The 15,443-nt window shown below is 39.4% G+C and overlaps 2 protein-coding genes and 1 pseudogene across 8 annotated transcripts in view; 2 read left to right on the forward strand and 1 right to left on the reverse strand.

The window, feature by feature from the left end:
* The window catches only part of trak2 (trafficking protein, kinesin binding 2), a 24,311-nt gene extending 23,179 nt beyond the window's left edge, over window positions 1–1,132 (reverse strand). For both annotated transcript variants that reach the window (XM_088331473.1, XM_088331472.1), the window contains exon 1: window positions 974–1,132. The gene's annotated coding sequence lies outside the window, so the exon portion shown is untranslated. The remainder of the gene's footprint in view (window positions 1–973) is intronic.
* Window positions 1,082–14,891, forward strand: stradb (STE20 related adaptor beta). Of its 6 annotated transcripts, XM_088331479.1 has the most exons (13): window positions 1,083–1,336; window positions 1,836–1,902; window positions 3,088–3,168; window positions 3,426–3,525; window positions 5,388–5,509; window positions 5,602–5,710; window positions 5,794–5,917; window positions 9,115–9,286; window positions 9,385–9,489; window positions 11,229–11,488; window positions 11,558–11,600; window positions 13,220–13,423; window positions 14,531–14,891. In XM_088331479.1, exons 2-12 carry the CDS (start codon window positions 1,888–1,890, stop codon window positions 13,382–13,384), a joined length of 1,296 nt encoding a protein of 431 aa, XP_088187605.1. In that variant the 5' UTR covers window positions 1,083–1,336; window positions 1,836–1,887; the 3' UTR covers window positions 13,385–13,423; window positions 14,531–14,891. The 6 variants fall into 6 exon arrangements, with proteins under 6 accessions (XP_088187607.1, XP_088187606.1, XP_088187605.1 ...); XM_088331478.1 differs by having other exon boundaries at window positions 1,812–1,902; window positions 13,220–14,891; XM_088331477.1 differs by having other exon boundaries at window positions 13,220–14,891.
* A 305-nt stretch (window positions 14,892–15,196) lies between these two features.
* LOC148369450 (U2 spliceosomal RNA) lies at window positions 15,197–15,337 on the forward strand (annotated as a pseudogene).
* Window positions 15,338–15,443: the final 106 nt, after the last annotated feature.

A 15,443-nucleotide genomic window follows, 5' to 3' on the forward strand; every position in this document is an offset into this window, starting at 1 on the left:
TAGCTCTCAAGTGATGGGGCATTGAGATTTCCTAAAATAATTGTAGAAGTGCTCATTTTAAAACGGGAATTGTTTCAAATGTATTATCCGCCCTCCTCAAAATAAGAGATGAAATAAAATCATACCAAACACCAAAAACAAGATCAGCGTTTATGCAGATATTATTATCACTGATTACATATTCAAGGTCAAGTGGGTTTGCTCAGCGGGTTAGAGGGATCGATTTGCATTAAAGAAAAGCAGGTTTTAATTTACAAAGTTTGTTTTACGACCCATTTATATTTCATTGAAGATCGGTCAACATTGGACTCTCTTCTCGTCCCTTCTGAAAAGGGTCAGTGTTGAGGTTGACAGGATGCCAATGACTCATCCACAAGTCACATTCTGGCATGCTTTTTATAAAATTGCAGCCATTTTCACTCGAGTTCCACGTCTTTTACAACGTGGAATGTAATCAAAACCAACGTGTCTACTTGGGGTGGAATTTCTTTGGTGGTAGTGAAGAATCCATCATTAATGCATTGTTTTTGCAGTAGGAGCCAGAACCAAAAGAATGCACATTCAGATCAGCTCAGAAAATATAAAGAGTTATTAATAACCCTGATGTTTATACGTTCCCAGGAATCTACAAGACTTAAAAACTAACTATACACGTAGAATTAGCTGCTAAACTATTAAATGCAATGCTAGCCCATCGTTGGCTACTGTCATCGCTTACACAATGACGCCCACGTTATATATATTTCCCTACACAAGAATCCATATATTTTGGTTAAGTTTCTATATTTATAAGAAGTTAAATGGTATTCAACACGAAATGTAAGTGTCGTTTTTTTGCTATTGTAATCTTAGGAAAATGATTTTTAAAGGATGGGCGAGGATGATGACATCTTCATTGTACAAACAAATGGGTATTTCCGTTTACAGAACATCATTTGCGATCTCTTGAAATGACATTAAAAAGGGGACCTACCCTTTTTCGATATTATTCCACGGCGTAAGGAACTCCTGTGAAACAAGTCTGGGGACTGCCAGGATTGTATCTTTCGAAAATAGCCAAGCTGAGCATCCAACAGCGAGAGAGGAAACGGGGGAGGAGTGGGGAGCCTGCGCCATCAGACTGCGGCGGCTGACCGAGCAACGTCATCAACACGCGACAAGCAGCCATCTGTGTTCAATTAAATCTTGCAAAATATATTCTCCTTTGTGACTAGAATGCTGATTTTATATCATTTGATTACGACATGATTAACTTAACTTGAAAATGCGTTGACTAAGACATTTATGTGCACTTTTATACGTAAAAGCGTCGAAGACCTACAGCTTGAGAGACGAGGTAAGGGCATTGGCTGCTGTATACAAAATACAGACTTTTTAATACCAAGAACAAAGAAATTATATCGTATCTTCCTAAAATGTGATTTTCGATGCTGAAATGGATCTGCAGGTAATCAACTTCACTCTAACAAAGGTTATCAGTACAGTATTGTTCTGCTGGGTTACTTTGTGGTTAAATTGGTCCTTGGGTGATTGTACCGACTTTAACCGACCTTTGCATTTAATATCGTAGTACACTTCTCTACCCCGAGTCTTCCAGGTCATCGGATACAATCTGGTCAGTTGGGCTATGGTTAAAAGTGATTCATTCACAATTTTATTTTGCATACTTGGATTTGAGTCACTTGCTGTGAAATAACCAACATATTTGTATTTATCATTCAAACTACATTATAGTGTATATTTATATAATTAAAAATAGATTGATTTTTTTCTGTCCGTTAGAATGCTTCTACATTTCATACTCTCTGCAGTGTCTCTTGATTTATCTTTTGCAGGTCCTGGGGGGATTAATGCATACAGCTGTGATTTGAGCAGTGCCTAAAGGACATGATGTCTTTTTTGGTAAGACTCTTTCTGCTTGCCGCTCAATTTGTTTGTCATTATTCTGACGGGAATATAAAAATATTTTTGGCACCTCCTTTTGAAGAATTATAAACGTTGACTTCTATGAAGGTAGAACGTGCACCTGCCTTCAATATGAAAACAAATGTGAAAGTGAGTACATCATAGTATAGATCAGTGGTTCTCAACTGGTCTGACTTCAAGACCCACTAATTTAGTTGAGTCTGATGACAAACTGGGACCCAAATCAAGAAAACATTCCCACCAATTTATCGAATTAAAGTATTGTACAGTTTAAGGCAGCGATAGTAGAATATATTTGCATTTAAAGAATAAAAATTACTAGAAAAACCAAAACGGCTTTTGGTACTGTACATACTGGTTTATAACCCCACAATGAATATAAGTGACCCCCTAAAACTGCTTTAAAATAGCCACTTACTTAAATAAATTTAAAAAATGAATACAACTTGTACCCAGACAACAACAAATATTAGATTTTGAAGATAAAAAAGATTCATAAACTGGTAAAAATATAAAATTTTGAAACCATTTACTGTACCTTTACACCATTTTTGTATTTTGCAATCATTTCCTTGGACTTGATCATTGTCACTTTTCCCCCTCAATTCCTTCCCTTAATCACTAATGTTTTTGTTAACCAAGATGATCAGAAAATGGATAGAGAGCCAAAAAATCACAATAAAATAAAATGTGGTCCCCCTCAAAAACAACTGAGATGGTGTTGATTGACTGAACAGGAAGTCCCAATAAGGAGTGTAATCGACCCTCAGTTTTTTCTTTTTCTTAGCATTATTTTACCAAGGAACATAATCGCAACCCACTGAAAATGGGTTCAGACCCATACGTTGAAAAACACTGGTATAGATTATCCCTGGCTCTTAAAAGTTATCAATCTACTGTGATCGCAGACCTTCTGGGTGTTTATTTTATTTAATTCTTTTTCAAACATGGGCTGAAATAGGAACAGTCCTGCACATGTTTGTTCCTTTGATTTGCAAAGCTTAACCCCACAGCCTGTATCACACCCCAGAAGTTTTTCTATATCGTCAACCCCGCTCTGCCCGCATGCCGACCATCTCCCCCTAACTCCACCTCCTCTTCCATCCTTCCCACTTGCGAGGTGTCTCACTTGTGCTTGCCTCCCCGCTCCTCCTTCACCAGGACTGCTCCTGCATCTCCCACACTCAAGTCCAGCCCATGGACATAGAGGAGTGCTATGAAGACACCAGTCGGCATCTCTTGGTCAGTAGCACTAGCACTGGAAAGACAGAAAGTCGTTCATGGATGTTATGTCGTTCGTGTACACCTGTCTTTTTAACTTTCATTCCCTAACACTGTGTCAAAATTGAGCGATCCAAGTGGAAGCCTTTGTGTTAATGTTACATATTCCTTATATGATTTTAGGATAATGGTTAGTGCCGCATCACAGATGGAAATGCCATTGCATCCAAAATGTTATTTAACTTTTTTACATTTAAAAACAAAAGTGTTTTTTGCAGGGCTCTGGACGCACCCCTCAGCACTCCACAGTGGGACAGAGTGAAAACATCGCATCATTGTCAGTTGAGCCTGCCCATTACCAGTTTCTCATTGAACTGGGTAAGATGTCACAACTGGAATACGGCTTTATTTATGATTTTTTAAAAACTTTTTGGAACCAGATCAAAATTCAACTTAGCTTATTAGAAGTGATCTGGCAAATGTTGTTTTAAGTTATAGAAATTAAGAAAATGTCCTTAAACAGATCTAAACGAGTAGGATGTCGTAAAACCAACCAAGGAATACTTTTAAAATAGTGAAAAAGTCCTTTGACCCTTGGTGCCTCGCATGGCTGACTCCCTATAGGTGTGTGTGAATGGGTAAAGTGTGAAGCACATTGTAAAGCGCTTTGGAAGGTCTTCATTGACTTGAAAAGCGCTATATAAATGCAGACCATTTACCATTTTTACCATTTTGATTCTGCTATTCTTGTTTATTCATGGTTACAGAAGAACCAATGTCAGTTTACTTTATTTACCATTTCTTAATCTTGTAATGGGCACATTTTTAAAGAACAAAGTTGTACTAAAACTAACTTAAATTGAAGCACTTTAAAAACAGATGATTTTTTTTTTTTAATATTTCGGATTTAATATCTATTGTTTATGGCAGAACACTGGTTAGCACGAGTGCGGCACAGTTCTGAGATCATGGGATCAAACCTTCTTGTGTGGAGATTGCATGTTCTCCCCATGCTTGCGTGGGTTTTCTCCGGGCACTCCGGTTTCCTCCCACATTCCAAAAACATGCATGTCAGGTGAATTGGCCGTTCCAATTTGTCCGTAGGTGTGAATAAGCGAGTGAATGTATGTTTGTCTCTGTGTGCCCTGCGACTGGCTGGCAATCAGTTTGGGGTGTCCCCTGCCCACTGCCCGAAGATAGCTGGGATGGGCTCCAGTAACCCCGTGACCCTACTGAGGATAAGCGGTGCACATAATGGATGGATGGATGGATCTGTTGTTTGGAATGCATACAAATACATATATAGATAGATAGATAGATAGATACTTTGTTCATCCCCGAAGGGAAATTCACATTTCCAGCAGCATCCCTGAGCTGAGAACAATCGAGAACAATCGAAAATAACACGGGAGCTGCTGGAGTGGCTGCCATTCGTGACGGCGCCGGAAGAAAAGATTCAATTTGAATCATGTACAAACAAACAAACAATTGAATCATGTACAAACAATTCATGTTTCAATAAGTGGAGTGTTATATGTGTTAATTATGTAATTTGTGGAAATTAATGAAAATCTTTTTACTGAGGATGTGACAGGTGGGCATTATTCTAAAAATATTTGTCATCCAAATACATAAAAAATCACTATGATTTCCTGCACAATTTTAAAAGGGAGAAAATATGTCTGACAACACATGTAAAACAGTATTATTCTTTTTTTCCACTGTAGTGTAATGTTCAAGGGACATTATATTGTAATGCACATTCTAGTGGTTAAAAAAACCCTAAACAATATTGATAGATCATGTATTTTTGCTTATTAATTCAATCATATAAACATGCATATTTTAAACCACCTCTACCTCAAGAAAATATTTTTATTTTACATAACTTTAGCCTCACCAAGAAAGAGCTGACATAATTGTCCGTCATCTTGCTGCCAAGGGTACACTAAGACCCAAACGCCTCATGCATGTGTGCCGGAGAAGTTGGACAAGGCTGGGCAGGTAAATGATAAGTAAAATGGTGCAGTTTAGTCACTTTGAGTCTCCGTAGTTTGTTTTCTTTTTGGTGCTTTTTAGCACTTGTTTCTGGTTGCCCGGTGTTATACAGTGACATCTAGTGGTCGAATATTAAAAAGTGTCCCTAGAATGCATTTCTGACTAAACAGAAAAGTTCATCAAATGCAGACTAACGTAGCAATGAATGTTATAAAATCTGAGGTAACCGATGTGTATGACAGGGTGGGGCTTCAACAACCTGAGCCAAGTGCACATGGCGCGTCACACTCCGTCAGGGCAGCTGGTGGCCATTAAACGGACGAACCTGGATGAATGCACGGAAGAAGAGCTGCTGCAACTCCTGGTGAGTTTGAGTTGTCAGGCCTAGTGCCAGAATGTGCTGAGCCCAAAGGAAACTTACCAAATCTTACCATTGGATGTTCCCTCCCTTTCTAGAATGAGGTTTTCTTATCCAGGCGCGTTCGACACCCAAACCTGCTGACCTTCCGACTTGTTTTCAGTTCTTGTTGCCAACTTTGGGTCCTCACACCCCTCATGGCCTACGGTTAGTCCATCTTCACCTGAAAGGGGGCAACAGAGGCTGTAGTGTGTTGTTTCAATTTGTCCATGCTTATTGTTTTTTTACAGGATCCGCACTCTTTCTAATGAAAACGTATTTCCCTGATGGAATGAGTGAGTCTTTAATAGCTTACCTGCTGTACGGCGTGTTGCAAGCTTTGGAGTACCTCCACCGTATGGGATACGTTCACAGGTACGAATGTACTTTTCTTTTTCATTTCCAAAATAGACAATCTTAATTTTGGATAGAAATAATTTTGGGTTTAGTTAGGTGACACGCGGTGAGGCTCGTGTCACACCTACATCGTATTCATCAAAAACAAAAAGTCAATGCAACGAAAAAAAAACTGTATGGCTTGCTTGCCTGTTGTGTAACTATTACTATCTCTAATTTTTTTGCTTGAGACTGAGGTTACACTAAATCAGAATCTTTGGTCTCACCTTCACCCTATGAGGCAAGAGAACAGCGTGCCTTACTTTTCATATGCAGACGCTCAGCACCAAATTAAGTTACTTACTAATTGTATCAATAATATTTGTAGGCCAATGTGAAATTTCAGCAATTTTGAAAGACAAAATCCAAAAGTTTTGATGTTAAATAGTAAAAAAACTTTAACCCTCAATAAATATAACCATTTACTATTTTTACTTTATATTCCCATGACCGGTGAGGTGCCTCTCACCTGCTTCCCCTGATTGCACATCAACTACATAGATATGTCAACACAGAACTGTGATGTGATGTGCAAAGTTGAAACTACATTGCTAATGATTATTATTTGTTATCATAATTTTTAGAAAAAGTGAGTCTAAAAAGTGTCAATTTTGACATTTTTTAAGTGAATTCTTTTCTGTCATGATTTTTGGGGCAAATACATGTGCATGAACTTGCAAATTTACATTAGAGCTTCTATTTTTGATCTCATTCACAAATACGCTTAAAGATAATGGGCACTATGTTCCATAGATGAATAGCCTAACGCACAACTGACTGATCAGCACAGACAGACAAGTCAGGTCTAAGAAAATGATTCTGTTTTTAAAGAGACAGTGTATTATTTAGCGCCTGCTAGTGGTAAAATATCCCTTCAAAATCTTCAGGCAGGAAAGTCTTTCACCTTTAGGAAAAATTCACCGTTTTGAAGTACACAAAAAAGTGACCTATGTGAATTGTATAGATTTAAGGAGAAAATGTTTTGAGCTGGGGTATTGTGAGATTTCCCAGTGCATTGGGCAATTGAGATGGTGTGTCTGAATTTAAATCAGTGTTGTGCGTGTAGGCAGGAGTACTGTATTTATTTGTGTGTAATGTGCTTTAGATTGTATTTCATTATCATTATATTATTATTCATGGAGCCAGAGAGAAATGTTTGAGAATGGAGAAAACAGCAAGTTGCCATGAAAGATATCAATAAATGCAAAATAGCTTGACGAAAGAAACAACCATTAGGTGTATTTGATAATGAATCAATCTTCCAAGGACATAAATAAATATATTGTAAATTTTATGTTGGTATGCTTAGTTTGAGTTGAGAAAAAGTGAAACCAAATTTTATGCTGACTTTTTTAATCAAAAATTATGGGACCACTTTTAAGTAAAAAAAATGTGATACTTTCTCCACTCCCTTCTCACCTTTTTAAACCCTGACCCAATTTAATGCCTGAATATTTATTTTTAAAAGCAAGCAAAAACACACTGATTATGATATAAACAAGCATATTTACAAACATTCGTTGGTTGAGAAATGTGCAATTGTTTTACATTGCTGACATCTTGCTGCTAACGGTACCCCAAAACAACAAAAACCTTCTGAAAGGCTGGGCAAAAAAAGAAAAACGATGCGATTTAGTCCCTTTGGTCTCCATAGTTTGTATTCTTCATTTATGCTTTTTTTCACTCTTTTTCAGTCTCACCACACATTAGAGAAACCAACATCTAGTGGTCAAATAATACAGATTGTCCCACTGAGCCTTCAAAATAAAATTAATTCAATGCGTAGATACTTGTTCAGTGACATTCAGAGAGACTTTTAAATATTTTAAGTGAACAAGACTGATTCCAATATTGTTAGATAATGTACTCTCTCCCAATAAGACTAAAGTAAATACTTACAGGAACTTAAAACAATGAAGTAACTATGTTCGTTTTAAAATCAAGTAATCAATAGGTCTGTATTAACTATTTCAAGTTCATTGTGGTGATAAATTACCTAATCTCTGCATTAAACTGGCATTGAAGAAGATCTCAATCATGAAAATCTTCAATTTTTGAGTGCTGTATTTAAAGATCAGCCAAAGAAGTACTTGCTATAAGGCGCACTGGATTTAAAGGTGCAACCCCAAAACGTAATCCATTGTGATATAGTTTCACAGATATAGTACGTAGAATTAAAATTACAGGAAAAGATAGGGTTGCACTAATAAAATGTAGGTGTCATATTTGTGCACTGATTGAACATTTGAAATATATCATTGATTGAGAGTGCAAACATAAGACAGAAGGGAAATCGAACTTGGATCGTGGGGGGGGGGGTTTAAGGGTTATTGATCTATCTTCGTTATTCATTATCCATTATCCGTTATCGGTCAGTTCATAATACGCTACAAAGCCTAGGAGCCGGGACACTTACTCTCAGCCAAAAGGCCAAGCCAAGGTAGAGTGCCTGATCCTATCCACTGGACACAGACATCTAATGTAAAAGCATTAGGTCATAAGTCGTCATCACACTATTATTAGTCACGGTGCAGCCTTGTTGAGGTTATTATGGGGCCGTGTCGCGAAATAATTGTCCGACATAAACCGTCCATGGGTACAGAAAAGGTTGGGGATCACTGAAAAACAGTATTGTATTGCCGACTCGCAAAGCAAAGTGCACAAGATTCTGATTTTAACGAAGAGAAAGGCATTGTGGGAAGTAATTCAGTCTTTCTGACAGAAATAAATAAAAACATGACCCGCCAGTGACGTGACCAATTTTTTCCACTTACAATGCTTTAGTTTGAGCTAAGGAAAAGAAACTATATTTTCTACTACTTTTTTAATCACTTTCTGTAGGATCATTCCTCTAACATTTGTATCTGATACCTGACTAAAGATATTGTGATAATGAGATAAGACCCATTGCTTTTTAGATTTCAATTGTGTCCCTAGTGGCCAAGTGGAAAGGATTCATCCCCTTTGCTTCTATTTTTAATGCACGTGGTCAGCAACAAATAGCCACTGGTCAATAATTGCAAGAAAATAGTAATACACTAGTATGCTTTTCCATATTTTTCCGTCACCAAGGCACACCGGATTTTATAGTGCATGTTCAAGTTTATGGCTAGTTTTGTGTTTTGGCTGCAATCATAGTCCAGAAAATACGGTAATTTCAATGCTCCAAACGACAGAGGTGTGAAGGCCAGCCACATCCTGTTGTCAGAAGAAGGCCGCGTGTACTTGTCAGGGCTCCACTGCGTTTACAGTATGATGCGTGAAGGCAAGCGGATGCAGGCCGTCTTCGATATGCCCCACCACAGTCCCGCTCTGCTGCCTTGGCTAAGCCCCGAACTCCTCAAACAAGTCGGTATCTTTCGTAGCTCGCCGTCGTTCCATTGCATTGTTTGTGTCTGAATCGTGTGCCGTCGCCTTTTCCTCGCTTTTCTTCTGTCCCTCAGTAGGATCTGCACGGTTATGGCGTCAAATCTGATATCTACAGTTTAGGTATTGCCGCCTGCGAGCTGGTGAGCGGCAGGGTGCCTTTCCAGGACATGGCGCCCACTCAGGTGAAATAGAAAAAGCTCTAACTTGGTACTTAAAAGTTCTTGTCATGTGAAAAAGAACAAGATTTCTGATTGAAATGTTGCAAAGATAAGTGTTTTTTTCTCCACTTTGCAAATTTGGATGATGTAAAAAATTTGACTGTGAAATAACTATTCTTTTTTTCTTTCTCTTTTTCTGTTAGTCATTTATATTACATGTTTATACCGGACTGCCACTTCTAATCTTGTAAACTTCTGTATTTCCTTGTAAATCAAGGTTAATGGGGGCAAAGAACCCTCTGCAATATGCGAAAATCCACTCTGTCGTCCCCCGCTTTCAGTAATAGTCGACCGGGGATAACTGATTGCGGTTGCACGAGTGCAGTTTACCAAGGGCATAGTTTCTGGCATGAATACCAATATCGAACTTTCACTGTTTTGCCCCTCACCAATATTATGTAATCACTAAAAACATGTGTTATGTCCCCCTAATGCCAAGATCAAGTCTGCGCTGTTTACTTAAGGTGGAAAGAATGTAAAAAAGGCCGAAATGCATGACACAAATGTGCCCTTTCGGCCCCTGCTCTCAGCAATAGTCGACTGAGGATCGTGGATACCAGCCAAAACAGTTGAGTTTATTTTTGGTGAGCCACATTGGCGCACTTAAGGAGCCCTAACAGAAAAAAATGTGCTCTGCCGTCTCTTCCTTTAAATAAGAGTCAACAGGGGATAATGGATTGAATCAACAACTATGCATTTAATTTTCAGCAAGCCAAAATGGCACTTCTCCCTATAAAAGTGTCTTCTGCTGGTTCCCACTTACAGCACTTTGGGAGTGGGGATAATGGATTGCGGCCGCACAGGTGCAGTTCATTTCAGGCAAGCCATAAAGGCTTAGCAGCCAGAACTGAAAAAAATGTGCTCGGCGAGTGTGCATCCAGTACACAGGCAGCAAGGCTTGAATTTATGTTTTATATTTTAATTTAAAAAAATGTTTCTCAACTCTCAATGCACTGAGGCCATGAAGCTGAAGTAGCGAGGGATTACAGTACATTGTAATCAATAACAATAAACGAATGCAGTATTTACAATTCTCACTAAATTGTCTTGAATACCCTACCCTGAAAACTTGACTCTTCTTTGGAACCCTAGTTCTACTTAAAAGTCCGATTCAAGTAAAACCTCCAATTATTATTTGAAAACATTTTAAATTCCAAACATATTTTATCCCATAAAACCCTCATTTGAAAAGCTACCGGTACATCAAATATGTGGAACTCCCAACGGCACTTCAAAACTATACCCTAAAAATGTATCCAAATTCAAACCCTAACCATACTTCTATATTTTTTTAAACCTTTGGTGAAACCCCCACTAATCCTAAAAGAAAACCAAATTTTAAATTTTAAACATGATTCAAACTTTACTTTCACCTCATACTCATATTTTGAAATTATACCTTGCGTTTACAACCATATTTTCACTTCGAACCCTTACTTTGACACCCCAAACGTGCATCTAAATCCCATTGGGCCTTCAAAGCCTTACCCTGAAAACTGCAATTCTTCTTCCAAACTGTAACCCCGAACATCCAACTGTACACGCAGCAAAGCTAATTTATTAAAAGCTAATCATGAAGAAATATTTCTTCCCGGAAATTGATTTTATTTATTTATTGATATGTTAACCTAATGGAAATGTAATGTTACTTTCGGTGGTTTACAAAAATGGATTGTTCGGTTTCCAAATTTGTTTGTGTTTAGACCCTGCTCCTGAAGCTTCGCGGTTTGCACCGCTGCGTGCCTGAGCCCGCCCTCTTCTCGCTGGGCGAGTACGGCGGCCTGAAGGTGTCCCGCTCCGGATTGGACTCGGGTATGGGCGAGAGCGCCGCCACTGGGAGCGCCACTCACAGCACAGCCGCTGTGGCCCCCGCCGAAGGCCCGCGGAGCCCCGGGCCAAAAAACCACTCGGCCACCTTGCACAATTTGGTGCAAATGTGCCTCCAGCAACAGCCGGAGAGAAGGTCTTCCGCTTATTCCTCCGTTGACCCTCAACACTGGCCTTAACCGTGGTATTTTCTTCATCTTTGCAGACCGTCGGCTTCGGCACTCATGAGCCACGCCTTCTTCAAACAGGTTCGTTCTAAAAAGCTATTTCCTCAATACAACGGCACGTCTTTGTACGAGCACATCTACCTACCCTCCATGATTTTTGTTTCTTCCTCTCTATAAGAAGGGAAATCCAGTTCATGAGTAGTCCTAGAGGCTAATGCTAGAGACCACTCAATGCTCGTGACCGCTTACTGCCATCAGCTCGGTCTGACTTTTGCATGCGCCTCCCGCCATCGGGCACCTGATCCCGTGCCTGTAGGTTATACCTGTAGAGTACCTGTGTTCAGCAGCAAGTTCGTGTGGATTGCTTCTCTCTCATTTTTTGTGACTTCAGCCATGAGTTCCAAAAAGGGCAACGGTAAGATGTCTGAGAAAAAAAAGGAGAACGATGACAATTGAAACTTAGCAAGAAAAATACATCCCTTAATTTTTGCGGTTGAACAGGACTACCCGTAAGAAGTGCAAATCAAAAGTAGTGGGTTTTTTTTTGGCAGCCTTTATTAGATCTGACTTTGAGAGAGGGAGAGAGAGAGAGACAGAGTGACCGACCACTCATGAGGGCACCGGGCACAGTTTTAGCACCAAACACGTTTTAAACGAAATATAAGAAACAAGGTTTTATTTGTATTCATTTAGGCGGCATGACGAAAGAAGCAGGACTCAAACCTTCCTCTGTGGTGTGAGGAGCATTTTTCACATTTAAATAAAGATTTTTTTTTGCAACGTAGTGAACCAGTGATAACTGAAGCGCAAAGTAGGGGTCTCTGTATTAGAAAAACAGGAGTGGTGTTCATGTGAGTGACCAAGCCGAGGACTACAATCAACAAGAAGCGAGTGCCGATCACAAAGCCGCATAAGAATTTACACAGCACCTACCTGCAAACATTTCCAAGGGATTATATTCATGTTGCAAAAAAAGAAAACAGTAAAGAAGAAGACATGCCATGGGGAGCTGGCATCTACAATGGAGATAAGAGAGCAGCTGGCTAAGTGGGAGGAATTTGCTGCTTTTGTTGAAAAAAAAGGTGGAAACTAGTTCTGCGACTGCTCTCTCTTTCGAATTACATTTGCCTTACGCATTTCCGTAACATTTTGTATGGCAGGCTAATCTCCTTAGATTAATTTGTATAAAGTGACAGTGTTGTGAGTCCAGCTAAAAGAGCAAGAGAAAGCTGAAAGTTTAAACTGAAAAAGGCCCAAAATAGGATGCTGTAAAACAATTGTGTGTTGAGGTTCATTTAAAGTGTGAGTGTACAGTAAGGGCTTACGTATCATTAAAATTGGGCGCCATTATTCCTACTGCAGCCCCTCTTATTCATTCACCACACACACACACACACCTATGTTACAGTGACTACCTCATAATAAACTTGCATTTTATTTTGTCAATATTATCTTATTTATCTGAATACTGAATATTATTTATGTTTAATTACTATTTGAATGTGTTATCAGTGATCAGGAAGATGTTTTATAGCCATCTTGGGGAAGTCTGAAACAGGACGATTATTTTGAAATATTTCACATCAGTAAAATGCACTTGTTACAGGATCCAAGATTGATTTAAGCTCGTATGTAGAAGTAGCACTGTGTCTATACGTATTTTAGACGGTACATCTCGAGTGTCATTTGTATTTGTACAGGTGAAGCGTCACACCAGAGACTCCTTCCTCAATCTCGTCTACCCGGCGGTACCGCTAACCAGCGGCAAAGCGTCACCGCTAACCTGCCCGCCGACCCCGTCCTGCCACGCACAAAACGCCGCTCCAAGCGTCTGCGTCTCGGACGTGTGCTGGGATTTTTCCTAGAAGTTTTGAAAGACCCGATGCCTTTTAAAGAACACAAAAGTGAGCAGGAGTTAAAACAAGCAATAGTTAAGGTTCCATACTGTAGCTTTGGTCACTTGAACACTAATAGTGCTTTTATTGTGAAAGGTGTGAGTTGCTGTTTGAAACAGGGATCACTAGCAATAATGTTTACAGTGGACATAAAAAGTCAAATAACCTGGTCAGATAACATTACAGGTTTCTCATTAATGTTTTAGTCTCGTTTGACGTCGACTCCACATATTTTCAGATTAGCGCCAAAAGACAAAATGTAAGTGGACAATTCAATATGCTGTATTTTACCCGCTATAAGGCGCACCCCCCAAAATGTAATCTTTCCTCATATTATTTTTTTCTCTATAAGGCGCAGTGGACTATAAGGTTACCGTATTACTGTTGCGCATTTGATGCATTTAAGGTGAGCCAACACTTATCCACTTACCCACACGTGGTTCAGATAATATGTCAATCATTGCACAAAAACAGAAGTATACCGGTAAACTTTGCCTGGTAATGCACGCTTAGAAATACTGTGTGTCTCCAATCCTATCCACCGTATTATGCGATATATAAGGCACAGTGGATCATAGAGTGCACTTTAAAATTTCAGGCCAGTTTGGGGTTTTTAGATGCGCCTAATAGTCTGTAAATTACGGTAATTTAGATGGCTCCATAGTCATCATTGTCATTGCGATTTCTCTTAGCATTCAAAGGAAATCCCAATGGTTTATATGCCACAGACTTCCCATGAAAATGACACTGTTATACTCATAATGTCGATAGCTGCTCGACTTCTGTTAAATATTGCACTGAACAATTACAACCGAAGGGAGAACTGTAGTTATGTTCGAGGACACACGATTGTGGTTAAATTTACTTCTATAACCTACAGTTGCGTTTTGGCTCGGTACAATTTTTTTCATTACCCTTGACTACCAAAACAACTCGATTGTGTTTGCAAAGACTGATATGTCACAATTTGATGCCGGATCAAGGTCATTTCGGGCCAGGTAGGCCCAAAAATGTCAATTGTTATGTTCAGGTCGGGCCTAGGCTTCTCTTTTGCTTGCCGTAGAGTAAAATAATAAGTAGAAACAGTGAGTCCATGTGGAAACTTTGTCTTTTCAGGAAGTCCCGCCTACTTCGTAGCACTTAGCCCATCCAGAGATCTTGCCGTTGGTGAAATGATTTCGCCCTGCCTCGTTTGAAATACCATTTAAGTCAAAATGATGAAACACTCCAACTAAAATAAGACAGCATCCTGCTCAATCTAAAGTGACCTCTGTGTTGCGTGTCGTATTTACGAAGCGTAGATAAGAAACGTTTCCTGTTCGCACCAACAGCCAAAAAGAGCGGCTGTGAGCGAGCAACGAAGCCCGTCTGGCTTCACGCGGAGACCTTTGTGTAACTGTGACTTTGTGCACTGTGAATTTAGTACATATCAAAGATGTGAATAGAAAAGACTTATTAAACCAGTATGCAAATTGTTTGCTTTGTGTGTTATTTTAGAGCTTTATTGTTTAATGTCATATACGAGAAGCAACTGAAATGCCATTCAGTTGACCATATCACATAAAAGGCCCTACTATGGTAGAGGGAAAAAAATAACTTTTAAAACTGAACGAAGTAAAAGTCATATTAAAAAACACCATCACTCAAACACCAGGAGGCCTTGTTGCATTAAAGACACCGTGTGCATTATTTGGCACCTCCAAGTGGAAAAAAATAAATATTGATTTAGAATATAAGCATGATTTTTGGACTGTGGACTTAATAGCAAGGCTTTGATGCTAGGTCCTTAGCTTGGCCTTTTGGCCGAGTGGCCCTTTGCCATGATCTTTGATTTTTGCAATCCGGAGATGGAATAAGAGCTTGTTCTGTCCACTCCACGCATCGGCCCGGTATTGCAGTACCTCCGGGAACGGTGCATTCGCAATGATCGCAGCAAGGCTTTAGGGCTAGGACCTTAGCTTGGCCTTTTGGCTGAGAGTAAGTGTCCCGGCTCCTAGGCTTTGTAGCGTATTATGAACTGACCGATAAC

This window comes from Urocampus carinirostris, chromosome 3, assembly GCF_059441175.1.
Source record: "Urocampus carinirostris isolate Australia breed hairy pipefish chromosome 3, RoL_Ucar_1.0, whole genome shotgun sequence".
Taxonomy (NCBI): domain Eukaryota; kingdom Metazoa; phylum Chordata; class Actinopteri; order Syngnathiformes; family Syngnathidae; genus Urocampus; species Urocampus carinirostris.

Bases quoted from the DNA above. Each gene is read 5' to 3' on its own strand.
- stradb (XM_088331478.1), top strand. The intron at 5,510-5,601 runs GTGAGTTTGAGT...CTCCCTTTCTAG, and splicing joins AAGAGCTGCTGCAACTCCTG to AATGAGGTTTTCTTATCCAG. The intron at 9,287-9,384 runs GTCGGTATCTTT...GTCCCTCAGTAG, and splicing joins GCCCCGAACTCCTCAAACAA to GATCTGCACGGTTATGGCGT.